General features: G+C 40.2%; 1 protein-coding gene across 8 annotated transcripts in view; it reads left to right on the top strand.

The window, feature by feature from the left end:
* The window catches only part of UTRN (utrophin), a 1,025,654-nt gene that overhangs the window by 949,396 nt on the left and 55,310 nt on the right, over window positions 1-20,948 (top strand). For 5 of the 8 annotated variants that reach the window (XM_075339520.1, XM_075339515.1, XM_075339513.1 and 2 more), the window contains 4 exons: window positions 11,417-11,553; window positions 14,942-14,980; window positions 15,110-15,175; window positions 20,527-20,592. In XM_075339520.1, coding sequence (XP_075195635.1) covers window positions 11,417-11,553; window positions 14,942-14,980; window positions 15,110-15,175; window positions 20,527-20,592 — 308 coding nt within the window. The remainder of the gene's footprint in view (window positions 1-11,416; window positions 11,554-14,941; window positions 14,981-15,109; window positions 15,176-20,526; window positions 20,593-20,948) is intronic. The other 3 variants (XM_075339517.1, XM_075339516.1, XM_075339514.1) reach the window with 1 other exon arrangement.

The following is a 20,948-nucleotide window of genomic DNA, read 5'->3' as shown; positions in this document are numbered from 1 at the left end:
AGTCATAGAATGTTTTCAAAAACATATTTAAATAATTTGTAAATAAATGAAGGAAATGCTAACTTAATATGGTTATTGGGCGTTGGTCTTAAGGCCCAGTCACACTAAACAACTTACCAGCGATCCCAACAACGATACAACCTGATAGTGATCGCTGGTAAGTTGCTAGGAGGTCGCTGGTGAGATGTCACACTAAGCGACGCTCCAGCGATCCCACCAGCAACCTGACCTGGCAGGGATCGCTGGAGCGTTGTGGAAGCATGCTGCGCTTGGTAACTAAGGTAAATATCGGGTAACCAACCCGATATTTACCTTGGTTACCAGCACACACCGCTTAGCGCTGGCTCCCTGCACACCTAGCCACAGTACACATCGGGTTAATTACCCGATATGTACTGCAGCTACATGTGCAGAGAGCAGGGAGCCGCGCACACTGCTTAGCGCTGGCTCCCTGCTCTCCTAGCTACAGTACACATGGGGTTAATTACCCGATGTGTACTGCAGCTACATGTGCACAGAGCAGGAGCCGGCACTGACAGCTGAGAGCGGCAGACGCTGGTAACGAAGGTAAATATCGGGTAACCAAGGTAAGGGCTTCTTGGTTACCCGATGTTTACTGTGGTTACCAGCGTCTGCAGAAGCCGGCTCCTGCTGCCTGCACATTTAGTTGTTGCTCTGTCACTGTCACACACAGCGATGTATGCTTCACAGCGGGGGAGCAACAACTAAAAAATGGCCCAGGACATTCAGCAACAACCAACGACCTCACAGCAGGGGCCAGGTTGTTGCTGGATGTCACACTAAGCAACATCGCTAGCAAGTTGTGCATCAGCAGCGATGTTGCTAGCGATGTTGCTTAGTGTGACGGTACCTTTAGGCAGCTTAAAGCCCTTTATCTGCGGTTGCAATCAAACCTTTTGTTGTTTGTAAGATGTACAGTCTTTATGCTGTTTGCAGTAAACCGATCAAGCAAACAATGTACCTATTTCTCAATGGTAAACATGTTTTTTTTACCATGTTCACCTTCTTGCTTCTTGAACTGATTGTGCTTCATTATTTCCTCCTCGGGATCCAGTAAACATTTGATCACTAGGTGTAACAAAGGAGCAGGAGTTGTTGGCAACCCAATAAGCTCTCCTATGCAGCCAGGAGGCTGTAACTCCTATGCAGCCTGTAACTGTGGCTAATTTCACATCCCCGGGTACAGGGGAAATCAGCAATAAATAGAATGGTTAATAATGCAGCTAATATGTGAAAATGCCCCCAAAAGGAAAGTAGGACACAATGTGTAAAATTAATGATAAAAGGAAAAATAAATTAAAATACTAAATAAAAAAAAATATAAGATAGTTTTCTGACAATGTAAATCACAGTTAATAGCCCCAGGCACTTAACATATGTCAGTTATATAAAAATAATTTTTACATAAAGGGTAATGCCATTTAAAATGTTTTTTAGCAGTACAAAAAAAGAGGCAAAAGTGATTTGAATACCCAAACTAGAATATTTTTAGAGGCGTTAAGAGTGCATGTACAATAAAACCTGAAAATATGCCTGGTCAGGAAGGGTGGAAATGGTCTGGTTATAAACTGGTTAAAGGAGATTTTTCAGCAATTTTACCATGTTAAACTGGCCGCATTATAACATCATAGAGTGGTGGCTGAAGAGATGAGTAAAACTTAGTTTTATTTTTCCAATTTCTCTTCTCCGTTGCAGATATTGGCTTGTAAAGTTTAGTTTATAATTTCATTAAGTTCAGCTGGGTGTTACCAGAGATCTATCTCTGGGGGAGTGCACTTCTTCCCCTGCATGAGGTTAGCCAATTGTAAGCAGGCAGCAACACGCATGGGAAAAAAGAACATTCCCTCCACTACTCACTAACATCTGCAGCTAATGTGTAGTGATATCATTACAAACCCTTCCACTTCTTATTTCATGTCAATCAGTGTGGGTGTGGGGGGAGTCAGATCATTCTGAGTTCCATCAGATTTGATTGAGATAACATCTTACTTCCAAATCTGTGCTCTAACAAGGAAATCTATTCAGAGGGTTACATATTTCTGAGAGTGCAGTAGTCATTTAATGTGTCATTTTCTATTGAATTTAAAAAAAAATACTTGTTATAATCATTTTGTTGAGCTAGTTAAATTGTTCTTGTTTGAGTAGCTAATGTAAGGCCGTTTGTAAATTTTGCTAAAAAAAAGAACTGCCAATGAGGAGTTGAAAAATTTTACTGCATCTATATTAGGCAAAGAAGAATGCGTCTACAAAGAGAATTACTCTCTGGAGGAACCTGTATGTATGTACAGATGGCTCATTTATTCAGTCTGTGTAAAGCCTTATCTGAAGCATGGCGCACTGCAGGCTAAAATCTCTGTGTATGGGACTCATTGACTCTTCATTGACTGATAAAGTTGTTTTGAAAAAAAGGAATGAACATCTTGAATATTATTGTTCATTCTTTTGTTCTTTAGATAACCGAGATCAAGTGTGGTGGCAGCTTACCCCACTCTTCTTACTGAAAACAGATGCACACGCAGCCATGCTCAGTGTGCATGTATATAAGAGGGCTTGGAAGGAAAGGTGGTCAGGCAAAAGCTTTAGGAGGTGTTTGGGCACCGTAAAGGCCCAGTCACACTAAACAACTTACCAGCGATCCCAACAACAATACAACCTGATAGTGATCGCTGGTAAGTTGCTAGGAGGTCGCTGGTGAGATGTCACACTAAGCGACGCTCCAGTGATCCCACCAGCAACCTGACCTGGCAGGGATCACTGGAGCGTCGCTACACGTGGAAGCATGCTGCGCTTTGGCAGCTAAGGTAAATATCGGGTATACAGTTAGGTCCAGAAATATTTGGACAGTGACACAAGTTTTGTTATTTTAGCTGTTTACAAAAACATGTTCAGAAATACAATTATATATATAATATGGGCTGAAAGTGCACACTCCCAGCTGCAATATGAGAGTTTTCACATCCAAATCGGAGAAAGGGTTTAGGAATCATAGCTCTGTAATGCATAGCCTCCTCTTTTTAAAGGGACCAAAAGTAATTGGACAAGGGACTCTAAGGGCTGCAATTAACTCTGAAGGCGTCTCCCTCATTAACCTGTAATCAATGAAGTAGTTAAAAGGTCTGGGGTTGATTACAGGTGTGTGGTTTTGCATTTGGAAGCTGTTGCTGTGACCAGACAACATGCGGTCTAAGGAACTCTCAATTGAGGTGAAGCAGAACATCCTGAGGCTGAAAAAAAAGAAAAAATCCATCAGAGAGATAGCAGACATGCTTGGAGTAGCAAAATCAACAGTCGGGTACATTCTGAGAAAAAAGGAATTGACTGGTGAGCTTGGGAACTCAAAAAGGCCTGGGCGTCCACGGATGACAACAGTGGTGGATGATCGCCGCATACTTTCTTTGGTGAAGAAGAACCCATTCACAACATCAACTGAAGTCCAGAACACTCTCAGGGAAGTAGGTGTATCTGTCTCTAAGTCAACAGTAAAGAGAAGACTCCATGAAAGTAAATACAAAGGGTTCACATCTAGATGCAAACCATTCATCAATTCCAAAAATAGACAGGCCAGAGTTAAATTTGCTGAAAAACACCTCATGAAGCCAGCTCAGTTCTGGAAAAGTATTCTATGGACAGATGAGACCAAGATCAACCTGTACCAGAATGATGGGAAGAAAAAAGTTTGGAGAAGAAAGGGAACGGCACATGATCCAAGGCACACCACATCCTCTGTAAAACATGGTGGAGGCAATGTGATGGCATGGGCATGCATGGCTTTCAATGGCACTGGGTCACTTGTGTTTATTGATGACATAACAGCAGACAAGAGTAGCCGGATGAATTCTGAAGTGTACCGGGATATACTTTCAGCCCAGATTCAGCCAAATGCCGCAAAGTTGATCGGACTGCGCTTCATAGTACAGATGGACAATGACCCCAAGCATACAGCCAAAGCTACCCAGGAGTTCATGAGTGCAAAAAAGTGGAACATTCTGCAATGGCCAAGTCAATCACCAGATCTTAACCCAATTGAGCATGCATTTCACTTGCTCAAATCCAGACTTAAGACGGAAAGACCCACAAACAAGCAAGACCTGAAGGCTGCGGCTGTAAAGGCCTGGCAAAGCATTAAGAAGGAGGAAACCCAGTGTTTGGTGATGTCCATGGGTTCCAGACTTAAGGCAGTGATTGCCTCCAAAGGATTCGCAACAAAATATTGAAAATAAAAATATTTTGTTTGGGTTTGGTTTATTTGTCCAATTACTTTTTACATCCTAAAATGTGGAGTTTTTGTAAAGAAATGTGTACAATTCCTACAATTTCTATCAGATATTTTTGTTCAAACCTTCAAATTAAACGTTACAATCTGCACTTGAATTCTGTTATAGAGGTTTCATTTCAAATCCAATGTGGTGGCATGCAGAGCCCAACTCGCGAAAATTGTGTCACTGTCCAAATATTTCTGGACCTAACTGTATTTACCTTGGTTACCAGCGCACACCGCTTAGCGCTGGCTCCCTGCACACCTAGCCACAGTACACATTGGGTTAATTACCCGATGTGTACTCTGCTACGTGTGCAGGCAGCAGGGAGCCGGCTTCTGCGGACGCTGGTAACCACGATAAACATCGGGTAACCAAGAAGCCCTTCCTTTGGTTACCCGATATTTACCTTCGTTACCAGTGTCCGCCGCTCTCACACTGCTAGTGCCGGCTCCCTGTTCCCTGCACTCCTAGCCACAGTACACATCGGGTTAATTACCCGATGTGTACTCTGGCTATGTGTGCAGGGAGCAGGGAGCCGGCACTGACAGCTGAGAGCGGCGGACGCTGGTAACGAAGGTAAATATTGGGTAACCAAGGAAAGGGCTTCTTGGTTACCCGATATTTACATTGGTTACCAGCGTCCGCAGAAGCCGGCTCCCTGCTCACTGCACATTTAGTTGTTGCTCTGTCGCTGTCACACACAGCGATGTGCGCTTCACAGCAGGAGAGCAACAACTAAAAAATGGTCCAGGACATTCAGCAACAACCAACAACCTCACAGCAGGGGCCAGGTTGTTGCTGGATGTCACACACAGCAACATCGCTAGCAAGTTGTGCCTCAGCAGCGATGTTGCTAGCGATTGTTGCTTAGTGTGACGGTACCTTAACAGGGAACATTAATTAAGGGGACTGCCCACTCAGGAGGTATGTAAAATCAATACACATATCACATTTTTTTGTCACAATACAGGTAATACATATATTACCGGTGACATTATACACAGGAGCCCCGTATATAGTATACAGTGTATAGTGTAAGTGTTCAGGTAACACACTGACTCACCAGTGATGTCTCTAGATGAAGACATTCATCTTCGCTTTTGTTCTTCATTCAACACATACCGCTATTACTTCTTCCAGCATTCCAGTATTCTACTCTGCAGACAGTAACACACAATTATCTAGAGCACCACTTCTAGAGCACATTCTCAAATTTTTCCCCAACTTCTATACTATGCCAGATGAAGAAAAAAGCAACATAATGTTGCCCTGTACAGTAACAGGACTCCCCCCCCCCCCCCATTGAGAAACAGTATTCTCAAAAATAAATACATCACAGCAGTAATATTTTCCCTTAATTAGCCCCTACGGTAATAATGTCTGGCCCCAATGGGTCTCTATTCCTGGCTCCGATATGTTCTCCCATCCTGCACCCATATTTTCTCCCATCCTGCCTCCATATGTTTCTTCAATCCGCCCCCATATGTTTCTTCATCTTGCCCCCATATGTTTCTTCATTCTGCCCCATGTTTCTTCATTCTTTGCCTATATGTTTCTTCATCCTGCCCCCATAAGTTTCTTCATCCTGCCCCATACATTTCTTCATCCTGCCCCCATAAGTTTCTTTTTCCTGCCCCCATATGTTTCTTCAATCCGCCCCCATATGTTTCTTCATCCTTCCCCCATGTGTTTCGTCATCCTGCCCCCATGTGTTTCTTCATCCTGCCCTCATGTTTCTTCATCCTGCCCCCATATGTTTCTTCATCCTACCCCGATTTTCCTGGCCCCATATTGCAGCCTTTCGTAAAAGAAAAAAAAAAGTTCCCCCCTCAGCTGACCGTGGTCCAGTGACGTTCTATAATTTATTCATATATGGTGCTAGACATGCCGGCGCCTGACCGTAACATCATATGCCGGTGATACACGCGCCAATGTTAGTTCCCAGCAACTAATTGGCTGGTGGCTGTTAACTATTCCCAGGCCGGTAAGAAGCAATATATTTCAACTAAACGTACATCTGCATGTTCAGTTGAATACAGATCTGGCCGAATACTGCCCCTGGGACCCAGTGAGCAGATGCAGAAAAGGGAGGGCCTGGTCAGGGCTTCCCCTCCTTGCTTCTGCTCGCCGGGCCCCATACACCAGTAAGTGTAGTAATGACCTGATGGCGGGCCTGATGATGCCCCAAAGGTGAATTATCCCACAATACCCTCCAATCACACAGTATGATGACCCAACAGTACACCCAGCAAAGTATTATGCCTCCAACACAGTATAATACCCAGCAGTGATCCACACATTTTATGATGTGACCCACTCACATTATACCCACATCCAACAGTATGATGCTCCCACAGATCCCCCACATACACATTATGATGCCCCAACACAGAATGATGGCACCCACAGCTCCCTTACATAGTATTATGCCTCCACAGCCCCCCACACATCATTATGGTCTTCACAGCCACTTAGACAGTGTGATGCTCCCCACAGCTCCGTTCACTCAGTTTTATGGTCCATACAACCCTCCACATATAGTATGATCACCCGCAGAGCATGGTCTTCACATGCACTATATATTCGGAAGCTCCCACAGTACATTATTCCACATAGTATAGTGCCAACACAGTCCTTACTTTGCAGTATGATGGCCCTACAATTTTTACCACACGGTATCATGGCCCCACAGTCCCCACCACATAGTATGATGGTCCACACAGTCCATATTGCACAATAAAAAAGATGCATTTTTTGTGTCATTTATCTACAGTACATGTTTAAATAATGTTAGTTTCATTCACCACAAAAGCAGCAAAAACGCAGAAAGAAATACAGAAAAAAACGCTGCAAAAAACATATTTGCGTTTTTTAACTCTCATTGCTTTCAGTGGTAAAAAAAAAGCAGCAAAAACGCTGAAAGAATTGATATGCTGCTTGTTTCTAAAATGCAGTTTTCCATTTCAATAAGGAAAAAAAAGCACGTGTGTGCATGAGATTTCTTGAATCTTATAGGTTTTGCTGGTACTGTAAAAAGCAGCTTTTTATTTGCATTTATTTACATAAAAGTATTGAAGAAAATGAAGCAAAAACATGTGTGAACATGGCCTTCCACTCTTATTGTAATGATGGCTCTATCATGCCTTACAAGAATTTTTTACCTGTTGCATCAGCCCCAATTCCTCAGATATTGTAAACTTGTGAGCAAAGCCCTTACCCCTGTTTGAATTGTTGAATTATTTGTTACTTTGTAATGTCTGATATTGTTTGTACATTTATCCTGTAAGTCGTAAAATTCAGCTAAATACTTTGCCGCTATATAATAAAATGATTACTACTATTATTATAGAGCTCGATATATATTAGGTCTGCTTCTAGAGCTCTCTCTCGCTTCATGAATAGCAATTATGACAAATTCATTTTCTTTAATTGGCAAGACAAGTGAACTGAAATTAGGCTTACATGTGCTTAGATGACTTGGCTTTAAATTAATTTTAAATGTGTGTAAATTAGCTATACAGTATAAACAAAAGTGTGGTTGGTGGGAAAGAAATGTAGGTACTGTATGTGGTGACATTTAGAAAGAATCCATATTTAATGGGGCTTTCCACTACGTTTTCACCCCCTAGATAGATATCATAGTTCTTCTAAAGAATACCTTTTGTAATATACTTGTATTGCATGTATAGATCACATAGTACTAGATTGTTATGCAGATTCTTCTTCTTCCTCTCTCGAGTCCAATAATTAATTTTCCGGCACAGAAATCGGATCAAATGAAAGGAAGTTTTCACTGGGCTAATGATGGTGTGTGTAAATGTTTTGGAATGAATGACAGCTTCCTGAGCATGCCTCCTGAAGACACAATTAGTCTGCCTCACGCAAACTCAGCTGACGGTTTCATTCAGCAGTAACAGCAGGGGCTGACACCTCTGCTAGTGAAGTGCTGGAATGAGCATTTCAAAAGCAAAGGGTTTAGGTAATCTAATCATTGACATGAACAGCTGAAAAGCACTGAGATTTGTATAACAAGCACAGTGAGAAGGCTGTACTGGTCATCTGGTAATTGCCAGAGGGGCTGGCACCTAGCCTGGGTTGCTTTAACGCTTGGTATTTCCCAATATCTCCAGCAGTGGTGTGTGGAGAGTGGAGGGCGCGCGCTAAGTGCTCTCTCACAGGCCACTGCAATGCATGATGGAACTTGTAGTAATAGAGCATGGGAAGCCTTGGGAGTATAGGTGATCGATGTAAATATCAGAGCTGGTACTAGGAGACACCAAGTGATATTATCTGCATGATAATAGGTTTGTAATACTATAATAAGAATATGAATACTTTTAGTAGCACATAAAAGCACGATTCATGAATAAAAAAATGAAATCAGTTAGGGTAGTGGATAACCTTCAATGCTCCTCTCCCAAGCTCTACAACTCATGTAAGTTGACAGTATCCTAATGATGTTTTACTTATGTCCTATAGTTGTCAATTCAGGCAATTAAATGATGACAAATGATGGCAATTTAATATTTTAAATGATGATTTTGCTAGAAGGTTGGGGGTTGGCATTAGCGGAAGTATAGTACACGTGATTATTTTTATGTAATTTATCATGCTTGTATACTCTTCCATTTCGAAAATTTTAGGAACATAATATTTTATTGTATTGCTACTGTTGTTGACTGCAATTTTAGGAAAATTTGTTTTCAGTTTGGTTTTCCATTCTTATTTTTTGTTGTCTTTTTAAATTGTAATTGAATGATGTGTACTTTTTCGTCAATTAGCGCACTGAATAATGTTGTTACTAAGCACTTTTCAGTGTGAAGGTTTTTTGGCAAGGCTCACTTTACTAATAAAGCAAAACATCAGTTAGTTCAGGTACATTTTCTTTATGCAATGATTACTGAACAAGTGAAAAATGGTAGCAAATCTGGGAAATAAATAGACGTTAGGGAATATGGGAGTAGGATGGATATCACAGTCAATAGCGAACAATGGTTGAGTACTGCTGTGCCTATATGGTAGAATGGCAGACCACCACAAGCTTAACAGGAATTCAGTGTTTGGGAAGATGAATTCCAGTAACACAAGGGTAGAAGGTGTAAAATTACAGATACTATACCATCAGCACAGAAAGGATGATTATCAAGAAATATCTGCACATATACTAAGAAAATGTTGCTTGTTCTATTGGTGTTTGCCAGCTTGTTTGGTCGAGCCAGTAATTGTTCCTAGAAATGTTCGTTTACAATTATCTGCCCATCTAAATGAGCCTCAACTATAGTGAAGCAAATTCATATAAAACACCATAAATAACACCATAAATCTTGAAAGCTTTGTCCAGGAATAGAGATGAGCAGACCCAAGGAAATTTGCTTCAGTCGGACTTTAGATAAACTTCAGTTTGGGACCTGAACTTGACCTGAACCCCAATGGAAGTCACCAGTTGGGCAGTTCGGCTCTACGCCCACATGCAGACAGCCATAAATAGAGCCCTTCCATGGAAGAGAGGACGGGGTTTTTCCATTTTTATTTTATTTGTATACACTATGTACGATAACGCAGTTATTACCCCCCAGTGGGAGGCATTCAAGTACTGCAAGTGGCTCGCACTGGGTTGAGCACCGAGTGTTCCAGAGCACAGTGATGCTTGAGCGAGTTGTCAATATATGTAAAGCACCTGAGCTCGAACACTAATTTTTTATTTTTTTAGTAAAGTCCGTGTTCGATACGAACACCAAACTTTTCTTTTCAAGTTAACTCATCTCTATTCAGGAATAGTAATCTAACTGCTTGTCTATGGGCTGTGTCTGGTTTGTGGCTCAACATGAACAGTTTTTGTGTGTTGTTTTTTTAAGTGCTTATGTGAATTATAAAAGAAGAGGCAAAGTTAACTGGCTGATAGAATTATCAAGGATTCAATAAGTGTGAGAACCACATTTTTCAATTTAATAATTGATTTATGTCACCTTTCTGGAAGTATTTCTAGGTCAAGAACTTGAAGGAGCCTTAGGCATTAGATAACCGTCAGCCAAACAGCCATCTCTCCTGACTCCTCCATATACTCTTAGCTTAGCTGAGCACTTCTATGTCTCTATGGGAAAAACTATGTCTCTATGAGTAAGTCTCTGCCAGATGATTCTTGTCACTTGCCTTCAGAATAAAAGGTTCAGGCAGTTAAATTCCAAACGCCCAATCATTGTCTCCCTCAATATAATTTGTCTGGGGAGGGTAATCTGTCAGGAGGTTTTTGCTATACAAGCTGAAGTCAGCATGCTGCAAGAGTTAACACAAAATTCAGGGATGTCTGTCTTGTTAAGGTCTGATCTGTTGTTTATATGTTATGTTTGTTTAAGCAAGACCCTTATCATTGCTTGGAATACAATGTCATACGCACAGCTGTCTGGCACACCCCTTCCTCTGACTGCCACCTCACTGTCAATGTACAATCTCTATTGAGAGCCTGGTGTGGGCGGGGATGGCTCTCTCAGCTCTGCTACATGGCTAAATCTAAAAATTCTGATTGTGTCATAACAGCTGCAACCAGTAATCCAAGTGATACATCACTTTTTTCAGGGTCTCTACATTATGCTACTCTCAGATGAGGTGGCAAAAACCTGCTGACAGATTGCCTCTAATGATGTATTTACCGTTCTTTCTTAATTTATTTTGGAGGGAAGTGCTATTTTTGTAATAATTAAATATCAGAAGGTTTTTTTATATATTTGTATATATATATATATATATATATATATATATATATATATATTTTGCTAATAGTATATCCTGTTTAGGGGAGCATATCCTTACTTGGTGTGCTATGGTGTTAATTGCATTTTGTTAAATACTTGCTCTTTTTCCCTCCTGGAGATTGGATTGGTGCCAGAGTTTGTCATTCTATTTTTTGTCCAGAAGTCAAACTTCTGTGTTAATTATTATGCAGATTTAGTGGAACACTGTCAATCTGCTAGGCTGGAGGACAACTCCTGCCAAACTTTCATTATTTAAATTTCTCCGTCTTCCAAATCCATCTAGTGCAATAGGTCCCAGATGATACAATGGAAAATGGCTATAAGCCAATAAACTGAGAAGTTACATCTGCTATGTATAAATGTTTGATTCTTTTTTTATCTCTCTAGACAACATCGGGGGAAGATGTCCGAGATTTCACTAAGGTGCTGAAAAACAAGTTCCGTTCCAAGAAGTACTTTGACAAGCATCCAAGACTAGGCTACCTACCGGTACAGACTGTGCTTGAGGGAGATAACATGGAGACGTAAGTCAGCTGCTAACGGCGTTACACTTAGCCTGCTTTTTTGAGTTAACAACTGCTAGTCGTTTAAATTAAGCAACAGATTTGTTCCATAAAATCAGCATCTAAATATGAATTTTAGATCCTATTATCAGTTTTTTGACTGGAATAAGTTAAACGAAGGAGAAAATCTCAAACTTTTCTTGTCAAGTTTTTGACATTTACAGGGTGAGAGGATATTGCATGTACAATAAAACAAAAGTATCACCTTATCACATCAACAATGTAATTCAAATGTCCCTTCGCATTTCAAGTTTTGGTTTATATTTGTTTGATATTTTATCTACCTATAGTTTATACATGTAAAAAAAATGGAAACCAGAACTTGAGTCAACTTTCAAAATGTGAAACTTCTTCCAACCTAAAAAATATTTTCATCTTTTAAGTAATCTTTTACCCATCTTCCTACATAAGTAGCCATCCTATCTATGAAGATTAGCTCAGGTCTCTTGAGAAAAAGAGGTTTGCAGCACACAAAGCACATAGGATCTTTAAGCAGGGCAATTAGCCCAAGGTGAATGCCCATCAAGAAGTTCAAGGAGTCCACTTTGAAAAATTCACAATAATTGAAGAAAGACAGAGTTCCAGTTCAGGTGAGATAAACAAAAAGCTTCCTTATTCTGCCATAGATGCTACATATTGACCTATTATAGGTATTTTTTAAGCATGCTTGAAAAAGACCTATAATAGGTCAAAATGTCACATCAAAGGCAGAATAAAGAAGTTTTTCGTTTTTCTCCCCTGAATTGGGATGTTGTCTCCAAATAGTGTAATGTACCCCCATAGTCCTCCATATATTATAGCCCTCCATATATTATAATGCACCCCACAGTCCTCCATATATTATAGTCCTCTATATATTATAATGCACCCCATAGTCCTCCATATATTATAATGTACCCATAGTCCTCTATATATGGAATTATAAAGCATCCCATAGTCATCCATATTTTAAAATCCACCCCATAGTATTCCATATATCATAATGCACCCACATAGTCCTCCATATATTATAATGCACCCCCTATAGTCCTCCAAATAGTATAATGCACCCCTACAGTCCTCCATATATTATAATGCACACCTTATGGTCCTCCATATACTGTATTATAATACACCCCATAGTCCACCATATATTATTATACACCCCCATTGTCCTCAATATATTAGAATGCACCACATTGTCCTCTTATATTATTATGCACCCCATAGTCTTTCAAATAGTATAATGCACCTCCATACTCCATATATTATAGTGCACCCCTATAGTCCTCCATATATTAAAATGAACCCACATAGTCCTCTATATATTAAAAGTCACCCCCATAGTCCTCCATATTGTATAGTCTTCCATATATTATAGTTCAGCCCATATACAGTACATCCATATAATATCATGGCCATTGGACACCAGTGTAATCACTGAGTTAATAAATAGATAACTACTCAACTCTCCTCTTTCCCCCGCTGGTCCGGTCTCTGCAGTAGCATGTGTTCTGCAGCTCTACACTTCTCCGCACAGTGGGTGCACAGTAATGACATCATCACGCCCATTAGCTGAGACATCAGTGTACAGACACAGAGGAGCCAAACTAGCGTAGCATTCTGTGTCGTTCTATCCAGTGAAAAACAGAAATCTGAAGGACCAATTGAAATAAACAGTTGGGAGGATGGGTGAAGAATCAATAAGGGATTAATCAAATACATGTGTGCGTATGAATAAATGAGTATTGTGTATGAATACTGTACATAATGCGTATGAATGTAATTCCAACAAACTATACTGTTAAACTAAAAAAAAAACCAAGACAAAATATGTCAGGATAAATGATTGCTGGACCCAAATTTTTGCTATAATAAAAAAAATCCTACTGGAAATAGGAAATAATTTTGAAATTAAAAATGTTTGTACGGAGTAAGTGTGATCTGACCCGGTTGTGGCTTTTCAGAAAATTTCAACATTTGTAGAATAGTAGTTTTGTTAACTGATAGCAGGTAAAAGGGTATTCCCATCTCCAAGATCCTATCCCAATATGTAATAGGTGTAGTAATAATAATAATATTATCAAATACCTCCAACTCGAAATTAATTATATAGTTCTCCTGATATATCCATGTCTCTTACCTCATGTGCAGGGCATTGCAGCTTATTTATCCTTGTTTACATTCACTCATATAGTGACAGTTAATTAGTTTCTCGTGGTCATAACCATGGATACCTAAGCTGCAATGCCCTGTACATGAGGTAAGAGATATGGCTATATCAGGAGAACTATACTACATTTCTAATTGTAGATATTTGCTAAGATTATTATTACACCTACTACATATTGGGATAAGATCTTGGAGATGGGAATAACCCTTTAAGCATCAGAAATATTGATTTACAATGAGTCATTAATTCATTTACAGGGAACCTGTCACTAAATTCATGCTGCCTGAATCATGGGCAAAATGAATCAGAACCTAGCAGCCTTATTGCTGCCAAGTATATGTTTCTGTGAAATGCTGTGGCGTTTCAGACAAATCATAGCTTGAAATGAGGGCGACCTAACAAGAGAGTGGCTCCAAACCTGCTTCTCCCTGCCCTGCTCCAGTTGATTAACTGGTGTTTCCCCATGTAGACACATCAGAGACCTGTCAATAACCTGGGGGGCCATGCCTGACTAGTCAGGTCTCTCTTTCTAGTCCATGATTGACTTTTCAAACTATGTTTATACTGAATTGCTGAACCTTCTCAGAGTAAAACATAACTGGCTACAATTGTGCTGCCTGAGCCTAGAGCAGCATGAATGTAATGACATGTTCGCTATAATAGCCATGTCTGTGAGCAGTCAAGTAACAGAACAAAAAAGGTCTGTCTACCACAAGCTGAGCTTCCCGTTACTAACAAATAATGATTTATACAGTGAGATTCAGCAATGTATGCAGGGTGATTCTTAATAACAGAACTTTAGATATACCTAAATGGTATTCACACTTATTGCCTTGGACACGCTTCTGGTTTCCACTGTATTGTTCTTCACTGCTATTATCTCCTGGCACAAAGAGGCTCTTCTGACCTAACTTCAAGCTCCATTGAACCTCATTGCAATTCCTGGCACATTTATCAAGAAAAAAGATTTATTATAGCCGTTATCCTCAATGAGATTACCTTGGACGGCAAAAATATATATATTAGAAATGTGCTGCAGGATGTTCTGAGTGCGCAGGATGCCAGGAAACCTGCACTGGAGCTTCTGTCATTAACACTCTCTTGGGCGTTAGAGGATTTGGGCTTTTTGGTTTTTCTGCTGTCTCTATTTTGGCATTAAAGTTTTTCTCTCTTGGTTTCCTTCTTATTCTTTTACAGCCCTATTACACTCATCAGCATGTGGCCTGACCAATTTGAGTGAGTATAATGTCTATATCGAATTCCCCAGTCCTGCTATTTATTTCATTTAGTGTAATATTTCACACTCAGCTTATCATAATGTGCTTTCATAAACCTTTACTTCATACCCTTTTTTTTTTGTTTTAGTCCTTTGCAGTCCCCTGAACTTTTTGATGATGACACACATTCCAGGATAGAGCAGTATGCCAGCCGGTAAGCGTTTGCTACAGTAGTATACTTTCAACGAGGAAATTATAGTTGCTTCACTTACAATTTAAGGGTTGATTGCCTAAACTTTGTAATGTATCGGTTCCCCTACCTGAATCTCAAGAGATTGCATTTTCTGGAATAGCTTCAAGCAATAGTGTTAAACTTAAGCTTATAGATATTATAACACATCATTCGGGTCTGTGAGCTGATACATCCAAATTTGTATTGTGCCTCTTCAGCATACTGCAGTTATTTTCATATCTCTAGTTTATGTTTGAATCTCCAAATTTGATCCAGTGAGATCTTCTAAAGGTGCTTAGTAGTGATGAGCGAGCACTACCATGCTCCAGTGATCGGTACTCGTAATTAGTGATGAGCGAGCACTACCATGCTCAGGTGCTCGGTACTCATACCCAGTGATGAGCGAGCACTACCATGCTCGGGTGCTCAGTACTCGTAACTAGCGATGAGTAAGCACTATAATGCTCGGGTGCTCAGTACTCGTAACTAGCGATGAGCGAGCACTACTATGCTAGGGTGATCGGTACTCGTAACTAGTGATGAGTGAGCACTATCATACTCGGGTGATGGGTACTCGTAACGAGCAGTTGGGGCTTCTATGGGTGCGACCCGAGTATAATAGAAGTCAATGGGGGGCTCAATCATTTTTACGGTAAATCTGTAAAAATAGTCAAGTCCTCCATTGACTTCCATTATAGCCAGGTACTCCAGTCGCGCCCCATCCGTGCACCAACTGCTCGCTACGAGTACCGAGCATCCAAGCATGGCAGTGCTCGCTCATCACTAGTATTTAGATGTATGTTTTACGATATGAGTACAAAAAGGTTCAGACACTATGACTACGTGAACTATTATAGTTTATTGATGTAACAAAGACAAAAATATAAAGGAAAAAATAAATATAAAAAAACCCCTCTATACAGGATATCGACAAAACCTATAGTGTATCAACAAGGTACACAGGAACACACATAGCAGACTCAGCCTGCATGGTTTGATCGTATCTTGGGGACCCTTTATTTCAATTTTTAACACCCAGATTTCATTCCAGTGAAAGTAGATTTAACTTCTGAACACTTGAACATTTTCTCATGGGCTTTCTTATGTAAGAAAAAAAAAGCTTATTTTTCCCTAACCTCTGCCCTATATTCCAAGTTTCCCTTTTCACAATCTCCATGGAAAGTACACCAAATTTACCGTACAAACTAAACACTGACTATTTTACATTGTATCAAAGTATTATATCTTCAGTGTTGTCACCTGAGAAAATATAATAAAATATTTACAAAAATGTGAGGGGTGTACTCATTTTTGTGATATACTGTATGTGCTAATTGCAAATAACCATGTTCTGTAAAATATCCATTGGAAATCATCTCTGAAATTGTTTGTAATATCGAGAGCAAACTGATTCACTCATTCAGCAAATAGGCATAAAGTCATCTAACTTTAGACAAAATGTTTGTGCCTGCCATATCATATATTATACATTTAGATACTTGCAAGTTTTGCCTGATTAATAGAAGTGCTATTAGGGCATTATTATTTTGATACTCCATGGTATTGTTTTTTGTTCCTGCTTTGAAATCTTATTGTGATTATTTTACACTTTATATTTTTTATGTATTATACTGTAGTTGTATATCTTTCTTTGTTCATTATTTACTTTTTTTTATCACTAGTTTCTGTTATCTTTAAAGGGTTTTTCCGGTTTCAGAAAACTCCAGTCCCAAGGCACAGTTTGTTTTACAAAAATCAAACAAACCATGCTTTAGGCCCTGTGCACACTTTGCATTTTTTGCTGCGATTTTCGCGGCAGAGAAGGTGTGGTTTTTGTCCCTAAACTTGTGGCAGTCCTTCCCCAGCAAAACCTATGGGGAAAAAATGCTGTGCGCACACTGCGTTTTTTTTTACCTCTAGGTTTTGCTGCAGAATTTCTGCAGCAAAAAGAATGAGCATGTCACTTTTTTTCTGCATGTACCTGCGGTTTTTGCCATACAAATCGTAAAAAAACGCAGGTACCAACCCACGGGTGCGTTATTACCGCGTTTTTTGCCATGGGTGCGGTATTCTGCTAGAGGGTGCAGATTTTTCTTAAGAAAAAGTTATTTCCCAGTGCACACAGGACCTAACTCTCCATCATTAGGTCCAGGTCTGAGTCTTCATCTCAACTCCCATTGTCTGTTAGTGTCTTTAGTGCTGATGCCACATTGACAGTGCTCCATACAATGAGTGAGCTTAGCGGCTTTGCCCAAGTACATGGCACAAGCAGACTAGAACCACTAAGCTCACTGATAGGCTGCAGCTGAAACAGGGAAACCTTATTTTGCCATATTCTTCATATAACGCCAGCTTGTTAGTAGTTAAAGGGTGTTCTGTCACCAGGTTTCTGCTACCTCACATCAGAACATGATGTAGGCAAAGAGAGCCTGAATCCAGCGATGTACCACTTACATTACTGGGTGCAGCCATTCTGACACAATAAGAATTTCTATATTTAGCCATGTAGCAGAGCTGACAGAGCTGTCTCGCCCACACCAGGCTCTCAATAGAGACCGAACATTGACAGTGAGTCAATTACAGCAGGGAGCATGCCAGGCTGCTGTGCACTTGACATTGTATCCAGCAATGATAAGGGCCCTGCTGCATAAACAAACAGCAAATAAACAAAGGAACAAAAGATTGGACTGTGACAAGACAGGAATGCCTGAACTTTCTGTCTTAACCCTTGCAGCATGCTGGCTACAGCTTACATAGCAAAAATCTGCTGACAGATTCCCTATAAGTGTTTACATTGTGCAGAAATGTTTTAAAGGCTTGAAAATGTACAAGAGGAAAAAGACTTTCATCTCTACATAGGTGTACATACATGATTTGCATCTCTGACAAGACTGTCATCTTCAATTCAGTTTGAGTAGAAATAGAAAAGGGTACAGAGGCAGATAATGCTGCTGCTTCCTATAAGACTGAAACTCAACACTTATTTACATATTTATTAAAAAGAAAGAAGTGTGTTTGCCGATCATCACGACATAACTGTTCCAGAAGTTTACTTCAAAGCAGAAGCATTTAGTTGAAATCCAATTTACATCCAGAGCCTCAGAAAAATTAATGCTGCTGAAAGAAAATTAAAAGGGGATATTGCTATGTCTTGCAAACACACAATTATGGGATGATTTTTGAAAGACTATTTTTGTATTAGCTATTTGTAACAAGGAAATATAGTTAGAAGAGATTAGATTCTAGGCCGGCTCTTTCCAGCGCTGCTAGAGGCAATTTCCAATATTTTCTCTCGTGAGCACTTGGGGAGATACCTGTCAATAACCTCTAGCGGTGCTGGAAAGAGCCGGCCTAGTATCATCTCTTCTAACTATATTTTCTCTGAAAAGTGTTCCAAAAAAGTAAATATCTGGCTGCAGTCATTCATTCAGGTTGTGATTCATGCTGTCCGTGTTTTGGGCAGGATGAATCAGATGGCTGGTTCCCTTTAAGGCCTTTTAAAAACGCCAATGAGTGTTCATAAGGATGCTGGTTCCCGATTATCAGTTCAATTAAACAATAAACATGCCGGCAGTCACCCGATGAATGACTAAAGCACTCGTTTGTTGCATGATTTGATGTTTATGCTGGATGAAAATCATCATTATTGAAAGTGTGCCGCCCCAGGAAAACGGGATGAGCTGCCACTAACTTTATTCCATATCATATTGGTAATCGTTCTATCCCATCAATAATCAAGCCGGTAAACGAGCGCTGAACAACATGGATATAGCAGATCAGCTCTCATTACTGACCGGATATTGGCCAGTTTAAGTGGCCCATTACTCAAAGTTGTGCTTTAAGAATATAATTTACAACATTGCATTATTCTTTCAGTAGAGGGCTATGTGTACAGTATGTTTTCAACCTACCGCTCTCCAATTTTTGCCAGTCTGGCGGTCCCAAAGCCCATATATATATATATATATATATATATGTATATGTATATATATATATATATATATATATATATATATATATACATATACATGTTCATATAAATGACCTTGTGCAGAGATTTGTGATGGAAACCCTTGCAGATTTGGTGCAGGAATGTTCTGCATCAAATCTGCACCTTGTAGCAGAAAAACGCACCGAAAAAAGAATGCGTTTTTGGTGCGTTTTTGTGCCATTCGTATTTCTTAATGAAGTCAATGGGTGGAAGGGCTAAAAAACGCAGGAAAAAAAGCATCAATTGACATGCTGCAGATTATTTTCTGCACTAAATCTGCAAGGAAAAAATAAGCAACGTGTGCACAGCACTTCAGAATTCTCATTGACTTTGCTGGCATAAGGATAGACATGCAGTTTTGAGCCACAATCTGCACCAAATCTGTATAGATAAATGCACTGTGCGCACACAGCGTAAAGCTGGGTTCACACTAAGCGACAGCGACAACGACGTCGCTGTTACGTCACCATTTTCGGTGACGTAACAGCGACCTTGTAAGTCGCTGTTATGATCGCTGCTTAGCTGTCAAACACAGCAGAAGCAGCGATCATAACGTCGCTGTGCTACATGTGCAGAGAGCAGGGAGCCGCGCTTAGCGCTGGCTCCTTGCTCTCCTAGGTACAGTATACATCGGGTTAATTACCTGATGTGTACTGCAGCCACATGTGCACAGAGCAGGAGCCGGCACTGGCAGCAAGAGCGGAGGCTGGTAACGAAGGTAAATATCGGGTAACCAGGGAAAGATCTTCCCTTGGTTACCCGATGTTTACGCCGGTTACAGCTTACCGCAGCTGCCAGATGCCGCTCCTGCTCCCTGCTCGCTTCATTTCGTCGCTCTCTCGCTGTCACACACAGCGATGTGTGTATCACAGCGGGAGAGTGACGACCAAAAAATGAAGCTGGACATTCAGCAACGACCGGCGACCTCACAGCAGGGGCCAGGTCGTTGCTGGATGTCACACACAGCGACAGCGACGGGACGTCGCTGCAACGTCACAGAAAATGGTGACGTAGCAGCGACGTCGTTGTCGCTGTGTGTGACACCAGCTTAACACTCACACATTTTTGTTTGTAGATGGCAGTATTGTGCTTTTGGATTGTTTTTCTCATAACATGTTCTAACTCTGTTGATTACGGTAACATAAAAAGAATGAATAGTAACAGATTTTGCAATTATAACTCCAAAAAGTCAATGTGCTTGAAAGTCATGTCGCTCTGTAGAGTAAAAAGTCACACCGCTCTTTCAAAATGGTGAAAAAGTTAATCGTTCAACTGTAAAAAACAAAATGCATTTACCCTTGAGAGGCCAGTGTGTATATTATATGTTCTTTTCTTTCTTTAGGCTGGCACATATGGAAAGGACTAATGGTTCCCTGTTTACTGACAGCAGTTCTGCCACTGGAAGCATGTAAGTAATGCATATTTCATCACACAGCATTTACATGTAAAATAAATGAGACAAGTTTGGAGCATTGCAAGCGGTTTGGTTCAGTGCACACTGCGTCTGAGCCATACATATAACCTATTAGCTGGGAAACGCTCCCAAGGTTGTGATACTGCCTCAATTAAAATAGATTGTATGGAGGAAAAAATAACTGAATCCAGCAAGTAATCAAATCACCCAGGCATCTGGAGGAAAAAAGCATCAGTAATTATTAGGACTTGTTTATTCAGCTCTGACAGAAGTGTCAGATATTTCTGTTTCTATGTGTAATGTTTTTTTGGAGGAAAGTAATTATAACAAGATAATTGATGTAATTATCA

This window comes from Anomaloglossus baeobatrachus, chromosome 3 (assembly GCF_048569485.1).
Source record: "Anomaloglossus baeobatrachus isolate aAnoBae1 chromosome 3, aAnoBae1.hap1, whole genome shotgun sequence".
Classification (NCBI taxonomy): Eukaryota; Metazoa; Chordata; class Amphibia; order Anura; family Aromobatidae; genus Anomaloglossus; species Anomaloglossus baeobatrachus.
This window is presented reverse-complemented; position numbering and strand designations above follow the sequence as displayed.